Raw genomic sequence first — 21532 nt, 5'->3', positions numbered from 1 at the left:
CCTGCTTGCCTTTCTGTGTGATCCACAGCTTGTATTTGGATCAATTAACACTCCCTAATGAACACTGGCAGTGAAAGACATGCAGATATCTCAGGAGTAACTATTATAAATTCATCTATGACTTTCTCTGTCTGTGTGAACCTTTGCACTCTCCTAAAAGTCCCAGCGATTCAGAACACGATTAAGGGAGATAGGTAATAGAAAAAACCCTACTCTGCCTTTTGATACGTGTGTTAGACAAGTTACTCTTATATTGGACAAATATGTCAATTTTTTTCAGCTCTGATAATGTGCCTTTACTGATAATTCATGTATTTCAAATAGAAAAAAAAGGCATTTTACTTGTTGCTTCATATAGAGACATCAACCACAAGGTTTTGTACTAGTTATAATTTTTATAAATTTCAAACAAATTGTGGTTCTACACAGGTCAGAATGGCCTAATTACAGGAAGTTCATTTGCACACTTTTTTTCTTGTAATAAATTCATACATTCTGTATTGACTGGAAAAAAGGACAGGTAATTCTGTGCTCTTTCCCTGTCTGATTATCTCTCATCAGTCACAATATACAAATACATCATTATCAACACCATGGAAATCATGTAAGAAAACAAACTTGTACCAATTCTCAGCTGGGGAGAGAAAATCTTAGCAGCTATTTCAGTCCAGCTGCAAGAAGAAATACACATTTTGGATCTTTTTTCTTATTATTCTTATATATCTCTAATCACATATATATATATTTGAAGTCTTTGAGTATTTTTGGAAAGGAAGCACATGGCCTTTCTCATACCCAATCCTGTTTGAAATATCAAGACTCTAAGAAAATCATAGATAATAAAATGGCTTCTCATCACACACACGACCAGAACATGACACACACAGAGCTTTGCTGTCACTGGCGAGGAAAGCCAGAGCTCAGAAGTGGTTTGGCTGCAGCTGTTTGTGTTCAAGACAACAAGCACTGGTCTGGTTCTCCACCTGGTGGGGTTCCAGGTGAGAGGAGAGGATCAGGCCTGATTCTACTCTAACCTGGTTTACTAAAAGCAAGACTTGTGTGTCGTGCAACTGCCCGTCTCTGGTGGCCATTGGTGCCAGGGAAGGACTCTGCAGCCCACCCACACCTGAGTGGGCACTTTTGGGGGCAGTTCTGAGGATGTGAAGTTTCTGAAGTTTCACAGAATAGCAGCAGAGCAGAGAGCCCAGGCAAACCCTCAGCTGGAGGGCAGGTGTGGCCAGCCCAGGCCCAGGAGCAGAGCCAGGCACGGGGCCAGCAGCAAGGGCTGCTGCAGCACAGATTTACCTGGGATCTGGTGTCTTCTACAGCCAAATCTTAGTCACAACCATTACCTTTAAATGACTTCTAAATGGTCACTAGAGCATCTCCAAACAACACTGAAATGAAATCCTTATTTGAAAACTATGATTTTTAGGTCCATCTACCTGAATAGGATGGTGTCAAAGACCTACAGACAGAATAAGCATACCCTAACACACATTAGTCTTGCTGGACTTTACCAAATCATCTTCTAGACTGTACATGGAGAGTCATTCCCTTAATTATCTCTTTGCTTGACAGAAATACACTAATTAAAAGACTGTCCTGCATACTATTTAAAAAACTCAAAAAGTCATCAAACCCCATTTTGTCTCAGCAAAGCCAGAAGGTTGCGCCTTTGTTTTTCCATCCATCAGCAATGTCACAAATCTTCAATTTGGCAGTTTCATACACTCAGGGTAACCCTTCCCTCTCTTCTCCCACACACAAAAGGTTACTATACTCACTAATGTGCAAAGCTCCCTAGCCCTTCCCTCTCCTATGCTTAGGGCAGGGGTAGACAGCAGCACTGTTCCTGTGCAAAAATTACTGAAAGTAATAGAGAAACCAGAATAAATTCATTTTAGAGAGAGGATAAAGTAATTGCACTATAAGAAAATGTCACTGCATATTTCCTCAGGGGCCTGAAAGGAATCAATTCTTCCTGCAGGATGCTGATAACCACAGTAGACCAAGAGGATTCGTGTTCCTGAGAGCCTACATGTCAATTTTGAGGTAAATGACCAACACAAACAGGCAAGCTCCTACCTCTGTAGAACAAAAATAGCTTCCAGAAAGGTTCTTTAGTCCTGAACAGAAAATGTCAAAAATCACAGAGTTTAGATATGGAGGGTTAGAAGAGCCATGGGAATCAATCACAACATTGCAACTTAGAACCAAGCAGTAAGTCTTCACAGGCAAAAAAAAAAAAAAATCTGACTAACCCTTTTCCTGCTCCAAGGCTTTTTCTCAAACAGGACTATCTGCCTGCTCCACAGCTATCCTGACTCCCACACTAAGGTACTTGCAACACCAGCCTCCACTGAGACACAAAGGAAAACATTCGAGTCCCTGGGAAGGTGAGAGCAGAAATGGCACACACACCTACTGCTTTGCTCAAAGGCTCACTTAGTAAAGAGTGGGTTTTGGTTTGCTTCCTCTCCATTTCTAGTGCTTTTAGTGCCCTCTGTTATTTACATAAAGCACCACTAGTCTGAGGGTTAAACAAAACATCCCTAAGAGTGAAAGCCACTCACTCACTCTTGAGTTTCGTCTGGGCTCATTTTTACCAGACTGATCTTTGCCTCTTTGCAGCTCTTAGTCAATATTTATCTTTACTAGCAGCTAGTTTAAATAGCTAGTTTAGCTATTTATCTTTACTAGCAGTATTTATCAGTACTAGCAGCTTTTGTGGGACCTAAGACCCAATTACCATCAAAATGCCTTCATGCCTTAACAGCTGCTCTAAATGAGCTAATGGCTTCTATAGGAATCATAACATCTGTAATCACTTTATATTATACATTACATCCTTATGTGGCAGAGATTTGGTACAGTCCTTTCATCAAACGTCCTGGAAAGAAGTATTTAACAACAACACTTTATCCATTCATTGGAGCATCTAATGCTCACTGCCTATTTGCAATGCTGAAGTATATTCCAAATGGGGGGGGTGAAATGTATCTACTCATAGCCCAGCACACAAGGAAAGCATGCAGTCTACTCAAACATGTGACAGTAAATGGCATTCAACTGAATTCTCGGCACCAAGTGCAAAGGGTTGTGATCCAGCAACCAGAGACTGTAGAGGGGGCAGAGGAATGACTCAGACTGTAAAAAGAGTTCAGTGTTCTTTGTCACGTAGCTGTTACATGTCTTTACTTCCCTGCTTAGCCCTGCACCTCCCAGGCAGAAGCTGCCACCTGCACCATGCCAGGTGTGGAATGCTGTGTGCAGCAGGGCCTTCCTGGGCCATGGCACTGCTGCTGATGGTCCCAGCCAGGAGTCTCCTTTCCACAGCCACCCTCAAGTGGGGTGTTTTTGGTGTTGACTGACAGCAAGAAGGGCACATTTGTGATGATGTATCAGCTGGAATTAAGGAGGACAGGGAAGGCACAGCCAGAGGCAAGCAAATGGAAAAACCTCCAGGTGACCCCAGGGTGGAGCAAGGACTCGTAACCACCACGTGCCCCTCTGCAGTGATGTGGTGCTCAAGCAAAGTTGCCAAAAGGTGCGTGCATAGAGACTCTTCAGCTCTGCTGTCGACCTAATTTAGGCCACATCTTCTGAAACAGTTTGATAATCAATGCAAGAAGCATTTTTCTCCTCTAATACTGAAGGTACGTGTGATGTTTTCTGGATGTTTAATGCTCCTTTCAAGTTTGTTTTTCCCAGCTTGCCAGGTAGACAGCACAGTTCTCATCTGTTCATGTTGACAAAATTTTAGTGAATTATGAACCTTGGAGCTTGTGAGGAAGGCAACTTTGATCCAGTGTCCACCCAAGATAAAGACAGGTGGATGGGTCCTGAGGAAGGCTGGTCCTGCTGTTCAGCTGCCAGCCCTCTGTTCTGCTGGGAAGCTTTTGGCCACCTCACTTTCCTTCGTGTCTGACTCTACTGAGGCTGTGCTGCAGGAATCGTTGTACGTGTCTGAAAAGGAGGACATGGACATTGTCACTACAGTGTGTCTACAGGATTTTTCATCTACAGTCTTAAGGTTCTTTCTTAAAAGCATGGAATAAAATAGAAAATAAAATCACAGTTCTACTGCTCTTCTAATTCCTTCACAAAAGGCAAGTGAGGCTCTTCTGGTGTGTAACTGTAATGTGTGCCTGGCGTTGTTTTTCTTTTGAAGCACTGGACATGCCAGTGAAATGAGAGCCATAGCTGGGCAGGTGAGGAGAGGACTGACCTGCTGTGGAGGTGAAGTAGCAGCAATTACCAAACTCCCTTTACACCACAGCAAAGAATCCTGAGGTTAAAAAATTATTTCCTCCACTTAAACTGACCAAAAAGATCAAAAGAGATCAGTAACTCAGAATAAAGTGCTGATAGCTCTCCATCGCAGATCCCCAGGGAATGACTGTACCAGATTTTGCTTTCTTCTGCTACCAGAAGAAAAGCAGGACACATTTGGTAAGTTATATTTAAGGATGGACAAATATTAGTCTGGAATTGTAAACCTTTGATCTGCAGAGTTGCTCAGATTCAGCTTTTCCAGTGCAACCTGTTTGGGTGTTAGGTCAGAACCAAAGCTGTGACTGGATGACTTTTAGTGCTGATTTGGCTGAAATCTTGCCAGAGCAGCCCTTCCTGCAGCTTTTGGAGCCAGCTGTGAAATATGATGAAGGCAGTAATGGTTCATGAAATTTTAATGTTTTCAAGCCTAGGCCAGAAGCACAGCCCTGATGCTGGTCTCCATCCAAAGTCTATCCATGCCAGGATCAGAGCTGCCCTGCAGGCACACCCTGTGTATGAGACTCTTGGGCTCCCTGCAAAGCAGCCGGCCTGAGTGCTGCTAGCCATAGAAGTTGGATGGGAGATTCAAGTTCTGCTCAGAAAGGGGAAAACAATTAAGCCAGGCCAAGGAAAGCTGCTGTGCCTAACCAGGTCTGACACCCAGGCACCAAATTTCAGGTTAGCTCAGCCATGTCACCAGAGACTATAGCACAGACGTGCACTCAGGTGAGTTCTTCAACACAGAAATGCATTTTTTATCACCTTTTTTTTTTTTGCTATCACATTATTTTTCAGTATGGAGCAGAAAACAAACAAACCAGTATCACATTTTGTTTATTACCTGCATTGCTGCTCTTAATTATGTTGTTACTGTCCCCCTCTGCTGGCTGCAATATGCTGGAGGGAACCCAGTCGCTTTTCTCAGAGACCAGTTTCTTCACTAACCTGAAACTCAGAGAAGAGTCAGTGAATTTTCCTACAGTGACCCTCCTTGGGTTGTGTGTCTTAGAGGTGCATGTTGGGCTATTATCTCCTGAACTAAGGAAGAAGGCAGAGGAGCCAGGGCAGTCCTACAGGTATCCATAGAGAATCACAGAATCACTGGGTTGGAAGAGACCTTCAAGATCATCGAGTCCAACCCAGCCCTAACGCCTCAACTAAACCATGCACTCAATGCCACATCCAGTGTTTTTTAAAACACAGCCAGGAATGGTGACTCCACCACCTCCCTGGGCAGACCATTCCAGAACTTTATCACTCTTTCTATAAAAAAGATGTTCCCTAATATCCAACCGATATTTCCATCTTTTCCAGGAGGTTCTGGCTGTTCCAGCTGTCCAGTTCTGTCTCTCTGCCATACTCACCATTGACCATTCTCTCCTTCCTGCACAAACTGCACTAAATCTCCATCCTCAAGAGAAAGAGAATCTGGGAAACAGCTGTCAAAACTGCCTTCGACCCGGAAGAGATTGCTCCCCTAAAATGAATGAAACAAGGCACCAGAAACAATCACTATGGATGAAAGAACACTGTGCAAGAGGTTTTAGTTAGATACTGAATTAGGCATTTCAAGCTGGCAGATATTTCTTCTGTAGGCAATTGTGATTTATCATGCCCAGGTTAAATATTACTCAAAATTTGGATAGACTGTTCTCTGCATTTAGACTTTAGGCTTAACCCACCAGCCGTTATTCTGATATAAAAATTGGGTTTGTCACACCAGGTGAAGTTATCTGGAAAAGTCTGAAATTAGCTTTTTAAAGACTCCGAGTTTTCCCTCACTTTTGTAGCAGGCAAAGTGACAGCCTACAAGTATGAGTGACTTTTTATGATCCTCATCCCGATCAACAAAAGTCTTGTAATAATCTTCCAACACCCCAGATCAAATTTCCATCTTCTGTATTTCCACAGATCCATGGATTTAGGGCTGGTGTGAACCCAAACTTTGCAGGTTACATTGTGATCCTTAGAGAGGAGGAAGTTGTGCTGGCAAAGGGCAGTGTAATTTTTAAAAGCAATTACATTGTTAGGGTTGGTCTCTTCCTCCAAATCAGAAGAGTTAGAGAGTTCATCCATGCTGGAAGGGATGGCTTCAAAATCTTCAAATGTGTCTAGAGAAGGCATTTGTCTGCTGGGCCAACCTTTTCAAAAGACATAAACCAGACAGAGTTAGCTATCAGACATTAGCCTCTTTGAGAATCAGTCTGTAGAATAAATGTCACATGTTCACTTCCTGCTCTTCCACTTACCAAATTGCTGGTACTTTTCTATAGCTTATTCCACGGGTTTGCCATAAAAATTATGTCACAGCCATTATTCTGTCTCTAAAAAAGTCTAAAAGTCTGCACCACTCACTGTCCCTGGTGTGAGAGCAGCATGTGTGGCTGCAGTGTTCACACCCATGGATACTCCCAGTGCTCAGCATTGCTCAATCCCTTCAGCTCAGGAGGTACAAAAAACAAGGACCAGGAATCTTCCTGCAGAGCAAATGATAACTTGTGCTGACATGACTTTCAGAGGGCCATGGTGATTCAGTTTCCAGCTTACCTCCACATGTTTAAGTACATAGCCATGGAATTTTGGTTGACTTCTTATCTCCATCTCACCCCAAGGTGATATTACCACCTGAGCAATTTACCAGATTATACCCTGGAGCAGGCTGCAAGTGCAGGGAAGGGACAGAGTAAACAGCAAGGCACAAAAACAACCAAGGAGGTGAGGAGAGATGTCAGTCATATTTGTGCTGTACCTGTCTTACTGCATGATTTTCACCAGAACCATCCCAACCCAGTGGAATGGACTCAGTGAGAGATTTCCAGCCTGACTCAAGAGCCAGACTCTCTTCACCTAGAAAGGCATGTTCATAGGATGTGTCCTGAGGGAAACTGAGGCTGAGCCTTATAAGACCTGTCTGCCTGAGGCTGCCATGGTGCAAAAGTAGCTCTGGCTCTTTTGTGCAGGTGGCAACCATCATCTGCACTTCCCTGCACTTGATGCCTGGTAGGGATGGAGATGACTACAGTCCAGCTCAGAGGAAAGAGACCTTGCATCTACCAAATGATTTTGCAGCCCTGACAGATACAAGCTGAATGCAGTCAGTCAATTTACCATATGCCTTCCTAATTAGTGTACCTGCTGGGCATGAGCTGATTCACAGGGACTGGGGCTGAGCAGATGCTGAACCAAATTCTTTACATCCTGTGGGCCATTGCTCTGACCCCAAGGCATGGAGACAGATGCTCTCGAAGTGGGATTATGCACATCCCAGCACTCTCAACCCACACCAAACCCTGGCCTGAGGCAATACAAAACCCAAGCCAGGCAGTTCAGGCAGTAAACAGAAAAGTGACCTGATCTGGGAGAAATTTATTAATTAGTTTATTTAATCCCTCCCCATGCACACCCTCCCTGCTATAAGCACTGGTTGGTGCAACACATGCTCATGCAGCTCTGCAGCCCCTTCTGCCACCCACAGATGTCTGCTCCAACAACTGCAACCCAGTTCCAAGGGACACATGGACCTTCTTCCAGCACAGCTGCATCCCCAGCTATCCCCCCACAGGGATGGTCTGGCCATCTGTGCTTTTAAAGGTGTAAACCAGCCTCTGAAGTGACACTGTCTTGTACTATACTAGCAAAGGTCCAAAGATACAAGAATATGCTGATTCTAGTTAACTTCAAACTGCTACTGCAATTTTAGTTCAAATTCACAGGCTGGACTACAAACACCAAGAGCAAAAGATACCCTTCTACTCCATTAGACAAAGCTTCCACAGTCTTTTGCCACTGTCATTTAGAAACCTCACCAGCCAGAATTCCTTACAAATACATCTATCAGCCTCCCCCTTCCATACAAATCCCTATTCTAATTTCAGAGACTAAGAAACAGCTTGTTTCTCATGCTTAATTCTTATAAAATAAGACAGATCAAATTCTAAGCTCTCTTGCTTTCAATTAAAGTAATTATTTTCAGACTGACCTCAGAAAACCAGAATGTGGGGCATTGTTTCTAAGCTAATGATCCAAGCTTTTTCTTTCATTGTTTTGGTGGGAAATAATATTCACCAAAAGAGAAAATTCTCCTTATAATAAAGAGAGTAAATATTATCATAAATTTAGTTTGCACTCTCAAATTGAGTTTACAAATACTTTAATTGTGTTTACCTGTCTGTGAAGCAGATCTAGGTACGGATCTCGTGGTGGGACCGGCATTACATTTAGTCTGGGCCAAAATGGTGTTCTCAAAAGCATCTGTGACAGGAAGTACAATTTGTGTCTTCAAGGTGAAACAGTGACCAGACAACCAGTACAAAGTGAATTCCTGCATCACCTCTGCAACTGACAGGCTCTTTAACAAACAGGTGGACTGGGGTCCAACAGTTATAAAAGAGGAGACACATGACCAGCACAAATGAGTGAAAGGACAGCAGCATTCCACAGAAAAACTGTGAGTCTGAGAAGGACATAGAACAGCGAAATGAATCAAACAGAAGTAGTGATGTTAATTAAGGAAGATAATTGCTGAGTGAATAGTGCAGTGTTCTATTTCTTTACAGCTTCCTTACCCATTTTTAACATATTTTTCTTGCAGCTTTTAAAATCATTTTGTAGGTGATAATTTATGGTTTTGATTTTAATACATACAGCAGCAAAAGGGTACCAGGGAGACCAGAAATTAATGATTTCACCCACGATGAATGCAACAGAATTTGGGGGGAGGAAATCCCTTGTTATTACCTCAGTCAGAATCCTGTCAATAGCAGCAATATCCTCTGGTAAAGGGGTGATAATGTCCATTGTTTCCTACTTAAAGATACTCAGCCTGGTGAGGGATGCTGTTACCTTGCTTGTAACCTGTGAGGAGCAAGTCAGTTCTGTGCTGCAGATAGTTCTTGCAACTTGAAATGCCCCCTGTCCCTGCAGCCACAGGGGATGCTGAGATCAGGGCATCTGTCAGTGAGGGAAGCAAGGCATAAACCCCACACTTTGGGTGCTGCTGGGTGCCAGGATGGTTCTAAACATAGTGCCAGGGTCACTGGCAAAAGGAAATATTCTGCAAGCAGCAAAATGACTTCTGCTGTCTCTGAATTGTTTCTTCCAGAGTGCCATGGGAGATAGCTCTGATATTTCACCAGTTCCATCACTGACCTGTTCACTGGCTCTTCCTACCAAGATTTTGTGCAGAACAACACAATGCTATGAAAGGAGTCCTCAGCCCACATCTTCCTCCTGCCTGTCCTGCAGCAGAGATACTTGGATCCTTGTGTCCCCTGAAGGCAAATGGTCAGAGAAAGGCTGACAATGGAAGCTGGTGATTTTCCAGTGGCTGAGGAACAGCACCTCAATTTAACTCTTTGGTAGTGTTTGTTAAACAGTAATTTATGAATCTGCTGCAACAAATTGGTGGAAATTCTGCTTGTCTGAAATGAAACACTGCACTTGAAATGGCTATTAATGCACAGTCTAGCCTCCCCTGTAGTCTTCATGCACATGGCTCCTGTTTCTCTCATTAAGAGTAGACACCAGCAAGGAAAGAGGGATGCAAGTGGCCAGACTGCAGGTGAAGGTGAAAAGGAGCCCCTTGGCTCCCTGCTGCTGCTCCCTATGGAGGGAGGCAGAGCCAGGCAGAAAATCCAGATCCAGGTGGCAGCCTAGAGCTTTACTTCCCAAAACAGGCAGGGAACTGGGGGTTTAATTCAGGCCCATGCCTAGGTGAATATGAGTGCAGGGGACAGGCAAGGGAGTAACAAGCTGTCTGTATCCCAGTTATGCAGATAAACTGACCCCAACCCCCTAATGAACTCCAGTGTCACCCACCAGCCGTGATGAGATGTGAATTCAGTGAATAATATCAAACGAGGTTTTCATGCAGGATGGAAATACTCCTACCTTCAAACCCCAGGGGGGTTGGGTCACTCTTTATTTCATGTCTCTTGACTTTAACTGCAGGAACAAGGGGACCTGTGTGGAGTTTATAGAGTCACAAGGCTGTAAATATTGTTAAAGGAGAAACTTGCTTTCCTACACCTGAAAACACTACCTAACACTTTTAATTTCACCCAGAAGAATGACCAACCCCTGGGTTCTAGGTGGTGGAGAGACACACTTCTGTGAAGTGGATAGAGAACAAACCCCTTTGTCAAAAGACATTGAGACATCACAGCAAAAGAATCTGCTTCCCTTGGGGTCTCACAGACGCTGCCTCTCACTCTTGCCCAGGAGATGGCACTAAGGCAGCAGACCCGCAGTCCCCGCCTGCAGCCGTGAGCCTGGCAGGGCACAGCTCACAGAGCCACCACTTCTGACCCTCGGAACGGGGGGACACCAGCCACAGGTCCGTGTGCAGCCCCTCTCCTGTGCCCCACTGCAGATGTGGGGGGAGCTGAACTGCCAGGAGTGACGATCAGACACAGCAACAGCTGTGCCCAGAAGTGGTGACCACAACAACCTGGCTAGGTCTGCATCTGGGCTGATGCTCAGACAAGACTCAGGCTTCAGTTCTTCTGTCATCTGAAATATTTTCTTAAAGTAGATGCTGTGACTAAAACACTTAATTGAAAAGCACTGATTCTGTTTTCTAGCTTTGAAAATCATAGCAGAAGTGGTTTTCTCAGTATCCCAAGAGATTGCCAACAGTCTTTTGGCAGACAGGATTCTAGAATAAGACTTTTTGATATGAAACTGTAACAAATTTTAACTTTCATAGCAATTCACACATGCTCTCTTTGATACACCACACTAAAGAACAACCCTTGGTTGCCCATTTTCTTTGTAGATATGTACTTCATTATGTTCCTCAGCTTTGAAAAGAATTATTAGGAAATGACTCACTCTTCCCATAATTTAGCAACTGATCATGTATGTCTGAGTTGTTGCTGAGGGCAAAAAGCTGTAATAACCTCTTCTCATATGCTATGCCCATCACTTCCATGTAAGGATGTTCTAGTACTGTGGTCTAAAGGTGCTGTCAAAGAAACATTTGTGGGTAGTGAGACTGTCACATCCTTCCTCTGCCCATGAACCCCACCATGCCCTCATTCCCTGACAGCCTCACTGCAGCCAAGGATGTGGCTCATATCCTTCACAGCTGTTGAGAAGGCAACAGATACTGAGCAACTTTCTTCCTGACAACTACAGAGCAAAGATTTTTATACAAATTAATTCTACAATTTTGCCTTCTATTTTGATCTTTTGAATTGCCCTGAAAATCTTAACCTTGCAAATCAGTTCCTCCAGTCCATTCCAGGAACTGCCAAAAGGTAGCATATTCCGAATTCCATGTAAGACCATATGTTCTGTTATCAAAATTATCCCTGATATGCAGGCATATGTGCTACTGGAAACCTAATCCCACATCAGCCAAACATTAATCCAATTTCCATGGACACCAGCAACATTTTTTGGAGCCTACAATGGAGAAATTGGGAACAGTCAGTCTGTGTGCTGACAGCACACCTCAATACACATTCAAAATGTCCTGGCCTCCCTCCCTGCAGGTGTTACACTGGTGCTCACTCTTCTTCTACTGGAACCTCCTGCTCAGTGAAAACTGGGCCTGAGGGGCTCACTCTGAGCAGCATTTGGCAGTGACTGTGCCAGGCAGCAGGCAGGGAGGGGGGGAGCTAAGCAAGCAGCAGGACAGTACCTTTGGTGGCAGCAGAAGCATTGGCTGTGGTGCTGATGGAGGAGGCTAGGGAAAAGCGACGGGTAACTTCTCTGTCCTTAGACTCTGGATCTGGGAGAACAGACAGATGCAATGCAGGGCAGGGTTAGAGGTTAATAAGCACTGGGGGTAAAAGGTGTTCAAAGCAAAGCAGCAGCTGGAAAAGGGTAAAGAAAAGAAAGGTTGCTCCTCTAAAAATACCCTCAACAAGGTGAAAAGCACAGAAAGTGTTACTGTGAACATATTTTCAAAGCAATTCCAATTGCACCAATTTCAATACTTCAGAAAAGAGCCATGCCAATTATTATTTTAGCAACCAACTAGTGTCCAAGTACAGCTACAAAACACAGAAATGAGCATGATGGCTGGAATGGGGTGTGCATCTACAGATGAGGTTTGGATCATTTTAGACACTGAGCTGCTTGTTCTGTGATGACTGACCTGGAATACACTGAAAAACAAGTATGAATGGTTTGGAGTTCACATTTGTCATTTCTAAAATTTAACTGTGTGAATGCCTGAAAATATTCTCCAAGCTTCCATCTTTACCAGTGCAAACCAGCTTGGAGAAGGTGAAGGCTAGAGTGTTTTTTTCTTTCCTTATTCATCATCCTGCCTTTTCTCTAAGTCTGCTCAGGAGTAAAGACACAGACTCCCCATATTTCACCATGACATGTGCTGAAGTTGTTCCCACCCCAAGGAATATGAACTTGGCTGTGCAAATCAGGATGGCTAATGCTGACCCAAGGGTGGGGAGATGCAGGGTGCTTTGAGTGTGGACTTGGATACACTTTGGTGCCAGCTCTGGGGTGGCTGCCCCAGGGATCTCTGCTCTGATGGAGTGCAGGATGCCAAAGTTTCTTCTCCAGACATCAGCATTTCTTTGACTAAAACACCAAAGTGATTATATACAACATTTTCCAGCCTGTCATATCTAGCCTAGGCAGAGAGTTCAGCAGTTCTCTGAGCATCCACGCTCCACTGGCAGTTGATACCCAATCTTGTTTACACCCTAGTTAGTTGGGGTATTATATTGTTTAGACCTTCCTTTTTATGTGCTCTTGACAGAAACAGACACAGCAGATCTGAACCAAAGTACACTCAGCTCAACACACCATCCTTCACCATGGCCGGTAACAAAAACCTTTAGACAAAGTGTTGAGGAGCGAGACAAGCTGATAGCAGACACTTCCCTGTTCCCTTCTCCCAGCTTCCAGCGTGCCCCAGCAGCCAGCCCGGGCAGTGCTGAGAGGCTTTGCCTGCAGCCATGACCACAGCCAGCCTGTCTGCCAGCAGCTCCCTCTGGCCAGAGCAGGTCAGCCCCACAGAGGGAAGCAGGACATTGTGCAAGAGGTGTTCCACAGGAATCCCGAGTGACCAGACCCAGCAAGGCTTTCAACTCAGAGCACCTACAGCTGAGCTCTTCCCAGCTGTGCTTTGCTGCCTGCAACACTGAATACAAGGCAAGACATTTCTTATGACAAGAAAAACTCAGATTAAAAAGTAAGAGAGACCCCAAACAAAATTGTAAATCTAGACTTGCAAAAATTACAGCATTATTTCTGAACTCTGTGTTTTGTCATTGATTTTCCTGAGTCCCAAGATCTAAAATCCACTTGCTTTTATATTCAGACATTGAACTTTGTTTGTCCATCTTGGATCTCACTACCACATGCAGCCTTAATCTGGTAGCCAGAATCTTACAGCAGTGCTGACTCTTGGTGCATTCTTATCTACTTTATCACATTATAATTTAATGCTTCTGTATTTCTGCTTTTATGCTTTCATCTTGCTTCTTCCTCCTTTGATGTTCACCCTCTCCATCACTGCATACTAACCCTTTGTCTCACAGAGGAAATATTATTTATCAGAACAGGAAAAAAGCCACACAAAAACAATAAAGGGAGTAATTACAGTATCTTTTCAGAAAGTAATTATAAGCAGTCAGTCAATTTAATTTCTATTCACATTTCTTTCTTTCCTCTAAAGTCTCTTCCTTGTACAGCTACCACAGGAACTTGCAAAGCTCTCTTTTCATGGGTATCTACTAAACATTTATGCACAAGTACCCAAGACACAGCATTTTATGGTGTCATATAACACAATTAAGTGGAATAAAACCCCAGTTCTCCTGAATTCTCGTTCCCCACTAGGCCACAACTGAACAATATTTGAAAAAACAACAACATCCAACCAATGAATGATTTCACACATGAAAATCTCATGTAGCACAACAGATATGATACTCTTTTTCTTCAAGCCTGTAAGCTGCTGAAAGAAGTTCAGTTGATCATTTAAAACCAGTTCACACTTTGACCCTTGAGAGAAACTGGAAACAAATGTTATTTGCACTGTACACCAGTAAAAGACCCAACCAGCCAACCCAGAGGTTGCCTTGCCAATGCTGCCGTGGGAGCAATTTTTGGTGACGGCGTCTTTGAGCAGAGGAGCCACTCGTGTGCACCAGAAAGGAGCATTTGGGTGAGATGCATCAGCACTTTAGGAAACGGTGATGGATGGCACCATGGGATGGAGAGGACACCGTGGGAGTGCAGGAGACAGATGGCCTGAGACCAAATGCTGCATGGGTGATTTTACCTTTGGGTGGAGCTCTGCGGTTGGAAAGACCTTGCAATGTGAATCGCTTTCTAGCAAGCGCTGTGCGCTCAAGGTTAAGGCTGCTGGAAGCATCAACTAGGAGAGAGAGGGAGAGGGAAGAGAAATAAGGAAGGAAGGGACAGCTGTTTAGCTTATGGGAAAGGAAAGGTTAGCACTGGATGACAACTCAAAAGAAATCAATAAATTTTGATTCAGTTCAAGCCTGAGCAAGAGCTAATCAATTGGAAAGGTGACATGAGATCAGGGTGAGTAAACCAGCTGAACCAAACAGACCCCTGGGTTGAGTTTGGCTCACTGAGTTTTAATGGAGAACAACAACAAAACAAAACCAAAGAATAACAGGTGAAGGGAGGTAGCTCTCATCAAAGGAAAAAACCATTTAGCAGCAAGCTAGTGCCTTCTGTTATGTAAACACATCATTGGTTGGAGCAGTGACTTGTAGGGAGAAATGAGAGAAGAAGCCTTTCAGTACAGGACATGCAAGTGTTGGGAGCAGTCCCACTTCTGCAATCCAGCACTGGCACTGAAGAGTCTGCCCTCACCAGCCCTGTGGCTGTACATCTTCAACCTTACCTGCTGAAACCTTTCTAAAGCCTCTGAAGCTGGCAGAGTCATGCAATTATCTCCTGATTTGCTGGGATGAAAGGGTGCCATGCCAGCAAAGCTCACATGCCAGGCTCCTGCATGAATAATCAGCCATGCTGTCTGACAGCTGCCTCTGCAGAGATCACAGATGGATGGAGGTCCTGAGGCTCTGGGCTTGAAAGATACTCAGTTACTCACATTGCAGGAAACAGGACCTAGCTCAAACCTCCAGATCCACACATTCCTGCCAAATCCTCCATCTGCTCCTTTCTTGGTGTGGGCAGATAACACCCAGAAGGTTTATGGCAAAGGAGCAGGAGAAAAACCATGTGTTGGGTACCTGCTTTTGAGCCTTGGGATTTAACCAATAGATTTTCCCTTCTTTAGTTCACACACTATCGCATGAAAATCTTTAGAAGGACAAATGAAGACCAAAAGTACAAAGGGAACACAAAGAGATAGTGAATCCACACTGACAGACAAGCAACAGACAGATTAGCTGTGCTTCCAAAGGAAAGTGCATCACATCACTTCCTGATTTGCAGCCAAGATAATCTAAGACCCAAGGTGCCTGCATGCATAGGTGGGTGTGAGAGGAACAGATTTTAACAACACAGAAGGATAATGTCACTGTGGTTCAGCTCCTTCTACCCAGTGCCAGCTCTGGGCCAGGCAGGTGCATCTGTGAGGAGCTGCTCCCAGGCAGTGGCTTCTGCTGTGGGGCTGCCTTTGGCTTCTAAACAGTCTGTGTTGGCCATTCCCTGCCATGGCTGCTCCCACTGCCAGGCAATCCCTGTACAGATACTGTAGCTTATAAAGAATTCAAAAACTGGCATATAAAATATATTTACTTTCTGTTTTCTTAGGGTGAGAAAATCCATAGCATTTAATTATCAGCGAGTCCCACAGGGAGTACAGCAGTGCATGTGCAGAGGGGTGGGCTCCTGGGTTCTTCAGCTCTGCAATTGAATCACTTCACTGAGGGACCCCTTTGCTTTTCACAAGTCCCCACAGCCCCTCAGCACCAGCAAAGCATTTGACACCGGCCTTTGAAGTCATGTTGTCTCCACCTGAGTCATACAAACCTTTTCCTTAATTCTGCAGGTATACCAAATAACCCTGGAAATTATTTCCAAGCATAATAAGAACCAGCGGGTTGAAGGAGAGCCTGCAGTGCACACTTGTGTCAAAGAAAGCCAGCAGCATCCTGGGCTGCACTGGGCAGAGCTGTGCCAGCAGCTCCAGGGAGGTGATGTGACGTTTCCCCTCATCTCAGCACAGAGAGACTCTCCTGCAGTGCTGTCCTGTCCTGGGCTCCTCCAGTGAATCTAGTGAGGATCATTAAGGGATTGCTGACATGAGGGGAGAGTAAAAAAAGAGCTGTGACTGCACAGCCTGGAGAACAAAAGGCTCAGGAGGATCTTATAAAATAAAGAAATGGAGCCAGATGCTTCTCAGTGGAGCCCAGTGAAAGGATGAGAGAGGCAACAGGCACAAATTGAAATATGGGAAATTCCATTTTAAAATGTGAGAAACCCTTTTTACTGTGAAAGGGGTTAAACCTAGGACAGTGTCCCCATGGCAGATTGTGGAGTCACCATCCTTGGAGCTGTTCAGAACCCAAATGGACTTGGCTGTGGGCACCTTGCTGCAGCTGACCCTGCTTTGAGCAGGGCAGTCAGACAAGGGGGTCCCCAGAGGATCCTGCAGGATTTGCTCCTGTTTTATTTCAAGGCAGTGACTGCACCAGTCAGGTCCACACAAAACACTGATTTACATGTAGAAAACTCTGCCACAGCCACTTATCAATAAGAATAACAAAACTGAAATAATTTGTCAATAGTACCCTCCCCTTCTGTACTGCAGAAATTCCCCAATGTTTTAAAATAATGTGTTCACATTAACTACACCGATATTGGAAGCATTTTACAGGCAGTAGGTGGCACAAAAGAGACAGTTTTGGCAGAGGCCCAGGCTGTGTGCCGAGTGTTGGGACATTTTTGGGTTCAGCCCCTTGCAGAGCCCTAGGTGCCTCACAGGACACAAACTCGAGTTTTGGCGGGACATGTGGAGCTGGAAAGCATTTTGGTGGCTCTGCAGAGCGAGGTTTGCAGCTCAGGATGCACAGGGCACCCGAATCCCCAAAGAATGGACTCACTGCCCAGCCCTGCAGGAAGAGCCACCCACCAGAGGATGAGGATGCTCTGGGCTGAGCCAGTGGGATCCCAGCCAGAGCCCTGAGGAGCTGCTCATGGGAAAGCAGAAGGCAGAAGAATGACAACAAGCAGGAATGTGAGCCCCGTTCCCACACTCTAGAGTAAGCTGGACAGTTAGAAAACATCAGTAATCTTCTTGGATTTTTTTTTTAAGTTTCTAAATTTAAAAGGAAAAGCTACTTTTCCACTTTTTGAAATAGAAAAAAAAAGTCTAAATATTTTAAAAATAAAATTTTACTGAAAAAAAAATTAAGGTTGGGTTTTTTAATGAAGAATCTGTAACTTTTTTCCAGCATGAAAACCTACTGCAATTAAAAATCTTTTAGTGAATAGCCTTTCTTTTCCAAGAGAGACATTCCATTTTCTTTTTAAATATCTTTATTTATAATGAGGGTGTTACTTTATGCCTCATTTGGGTATTAATCTCTTAAGACTTCACAATTTTCTTTTTTATATTAGTAGAAAATTCTTTGTTCAACATTAAGAAATACTGCCTAAAAGAGAAACTGCTATCAAAAGATTTTCTCTTCCTGCTGTCAGATGAGATTCCATTTCTTTATAGTGTTTATTTTAACTTCTGTTGTATAGAAGACCTATTGTGCTTATGGGCTCAAATAATGGAGGGACTTTCTGTGACTGCCTGTGGGTTTATTTACTGTACACCTGGGGAGAATTGATATACACAGAGGAGGCAAAAAACTCTCCTTGACTTAAACAAAGAAATCAGTTAGCAAAGTTTGTAGAAAAAAATTTAAATTAAGTATGTCTAGAAATCAACTTCACCAGGATGCAGAAGGTTAAAACACATATGCTATTGTCCCCTAAGTTCTATTTTTAAACACAAGTTGTATAAAGAGCACTGTAAAGCATCAAAACTCAGACTTAAAAACCCTAAACTGGTGATGACTTTTGGTGCTCACAAATTTTCATGGTACAGTCATTCAGCTTTGTAGCATTGGTTTTTTGATGTTGGGTTAAAACAACGTAGATCTAAATTATCCTCATCAAACTCCAGAAATATGTGCAAATATAAAAATATTACCCTTTGGAAGCAAAAGCTCTGTGAGAACTCCTACCTCTCTTTTGTCTGGCGCTGGGACTCGAATTCCTGTTTTTGTTGTTAGATGCATCCACATTTGATGTCTCAGATTTGTTTTCATATATACTTGATGACTTCCTGCTATACCTTAGGACAAAAGAAATACAAAAATAGTAACATTCCTGTTAACATCTAATAAAGCACTGAGCACTAAGCATTCTTATTTACCCTCAAACATGGAAGCCTAAGGAACAAAGGACTGGTTTTAAAATGCTGTCTGGTACAAAAGCTTGCATCTGTGCAGGCATATGTGGTGGGAAAAACCCATCCTGCCTCCTCTGCCCACCACGCAGTGAGGGATGTGGATTCATCAACGTTGAGAAGGGAAAAATGGAGAAACAAGCTGGCTGTCTGCAAAAATTCTTTTTGCAAGTGCAGCAGATTTGAAAGGTTGGAGTGGGAAGCCAGGTAAGAAAAGACAACCCAGATTTTCCTTCTTTTGCAGCATAAATACATTTGTCTCCAGGAGAGAAATGGATACTGGATGGTCACATAGAGGTCACACCATGCATAAGCAACATATGAATTCTATTGGCTTCCCCAGCTTCTGTTTCTTTGCTCTTTGGAGCATGAATCCCAGTGGGATACCCCTGTCTGCAGCTGAATCACAAATGGGAGGATCCACCTTGACAAACCTGCTCAGGTACTGCCTTGGGTAATGGGACTGAGGCCCCTGTCCCAGGTTTGTTGGACATTCAAACTGCAAGGTTTTCTTGTGGTTCTTTGCAAATGTCTGGTGGTTTAATTTGGATGTTTGACTGTTATTTTTGGCAGACTGCTCCACACAAATCATTGTATCTACACATTTTAAATACTCTTTGCCAAAGCTCTTGTTATTGACACGTATCAGCAATTAAACTGCTGCTTGCAAATAACACGTGAACTGCTGTAAGGGAAGGTCCAAGATACATCATTAACAACTTCAAAACATTTTAAATACTAGAGGTTTGTTAATAGCTTTTCTAAATATAAAGTAGTCCAGGACTCATTGTTTTGCATTTGAACTTTTGACCTGTTTCTGATGGAATCTTAGCAAGGTCTCTGTTACCTCCTGTACTCCATCAAAATGTGATTTTGCAGCTTCATGTTGGGTACAAAATGGGGCTCAAAATAAACATGGGAACAAATCCAAAGCACATTCACATTTCCTTATTCTTTTTCCTCTCTTTCTTCCCAGCTAGGCTGGAATAACTGTGAAACATGCAGCTGACAGAGTTAAAGATTTACAGCTGTGAGAAAGACACCAAGAAAATACAAGAGCTTTTCTGAAACAGCATCTGCAGCCAAATTCCAAGAGTTTGTGTTTATCCATGTTCACGGGATATTTTTACATGGATGTATGACTGCATCAGTCATTTCCAACAAAGCAGATTGTTAAGCAGTTGGAACAATAGACTATTTAAATTTCATGTATTTAAATAGATTAGAAAACAATACAAAGGGATCATTTCATTATCAATGAAATGCAGCAGCCATTCCTTGAGAGATACAGCAGCAATAGATACCACTGGGCATCCCATTTTAGGATTAAACAGTGCATTTTGTGGAAGAACTTGGGGAGAGAGAGAGAGAGAGAGAGAGAGAGAGAGAGAGAGAATTGAAATAGATTGAAGAGGAATTAGGGACACTCAATAACTGCCTGTGTGTAGGACACTGGCTCTAAGTGTTCCTTTTCCCAACACCTCAGCTCCAATCTCAAGTCAGGCCTGCCTTATCTTATGGAATTGCAGTCCCAAGTGATGTTGGTGGCATGTAAACAGTAAAGGGGATAGTCTTTGTCATGGGACAGATACAGCTTGGGGAGGGGAACGCATCCTGCAAACAGATTTCCCCCATGTCACAGCAGAGGTTTGCCAATTCCCAACAAACAGCAGAGTCACTGTCACACATGGGCAGCCTGTTGGGTAGATAACATGGCAGTGATTGATCAGCCTCCTTCTGCTGGCACAGCACTGGTGGTGCTGGCTGCTCTTTAGCAGATGCTGTCTCCTCTGCCTCCAGCACCTCTCACAGCTGGGGCTGCTTGGTCACACCAGCCATGAGCACAGGCTGTGCCACGTGGTGGCTGCTGCAGCCCAGCCTCTTCCTTCCCCTCCTTGTCTCCCCCAGCAATCCAGAGCAGGCTGCAGAAAGGGCTCCCCAGTCCCAGGAACTCTGGATCCACCATTTCACATCAACTCCTGCACAGTCAGCTTGATGCTGCAATTCTGCTGCCCCTGCTTATCTTGGGGACACATATAATAACAGATAATGGCACACCCTGAACTTTGTGCCATTCATCACAGCCCAGAACATTCCATGAAGACTCACTGCATTCTTCCTGTTTCTATAATAATCCAGCATTTGAAGAAGGAGCATCTGACCTCTCTTTTTCTGGCACAGTTGGCAGAGTGAGGACAACACTTCATTTTTCCTTTGGATTAATACACTCTAGGACAAATAGCTGATCACATGGCCTTTCTTCCTGGAGTTAATTTTCTGCTGACATATTTTGTCTATAATTTCTGCTCTGGAAAATCTCACTTTAAGAGCCTTTTAAGAAGGACACACATCTGGATTCTTCTGAAACATTTTTGTGATTGCACTTCATATCTTACTGGAATAATTTTCTCCTATCCCCAGGGTGGTTCTGCTGAAAGATTTCCATCCTTGAACCCTAAAAAAGGCAAATTAACCAAGCCTAGAGAAAATATGGTGCAGGATTAATAGCACTACATCTGTTTAATATTTCTTGCATTGAGTTGTACAACTCTCAAAGGCTGGCTGTTACCTGGGATCTCCTGGCTTGGTTGATCCTGCTAAAATTTTACAGTGAAATCCCATGCCAACATACATTAAACTTGCCCAGCAACTGGGTCACTACAAAACTTTGCTGACAGCTCCATTTAAGATCCTGGAAATGTTCCAATACTTTTCAACTAAACTTGAGTTAGTCTTTGAAATTAATTCCGGATTGTGATATAACTTCTCTCTTGACCAAACCTTTATCTGTGTTTATTTATCTTTGAAGAATTTGAAGACAATTGAAGGAAGCTAAACACAAAAACCTATGAATTTATGTACTGCAAAAGC

The 21532-nt window shown here is 43.6% G+C and overlaps 1 protein-coding gene across 1 annotated transcript in view; it reads right to left on the bottom strand.

The window, feature by feature from the left end:
• Positions 1–424: 424 nt before the first annotated feature.
• Positions 425–21532, bottom strand: part of MCF2L2 (MCF.2 cell line derived transforming sequence-like 2) — a 150752-nt gene continuing 129644 nt past the window's right edge. Inside the window, exons 26-34 of the mRNA XM_058811891.1 lie at positions 18438–18547; positions 14540–14635; positions 11924–12013; positions 10168–10239; positions 8443–8529; positions 6301–6419; positions 5643–5755; positions 5120–5223; positions 425–3969 (exon numbers count right to left, since the gene is read on the bottom strand). Of these exons, the coding sequence (XP_058667874.1) occupies positions 3869–3969; positions 5120–5223; positions 5643–5755; positions 6301–6419; positions 8443–8529; positions 10168–10239; positions 11924–12013; positions 14540–14635; positions 18438–18547 (892 nt within the window). The 3' untranslated portion in view covers positions 425–3868. The remainder of the gene's footprint in view (positions 3970–5119; positions 5224–5642; positions 5756–6300; positions 6420–8442; positions 8530–10167; positions 10240–11923; positions 12014–14539; positions 14636–18437; positions 18548–21532) is intronic.

Source organism: Ammospiza caudacuta, chromosome 11 (assembly GCF_027887145.1).
Source record: "Ammospiza caudacuta isolate bAmmCau1 chromosome 11, bAmmCau1.pri, whole genome shotgun sequence".
NCBI lineage: Eukaryota > Metazoa > Chordata > Aves > Passeriformes > Passerellidae > Ammospiza > Ammospiza caudacuta.
This window is presented reverse-complemented; position numbering and strand designations above follow the sequence as displayed.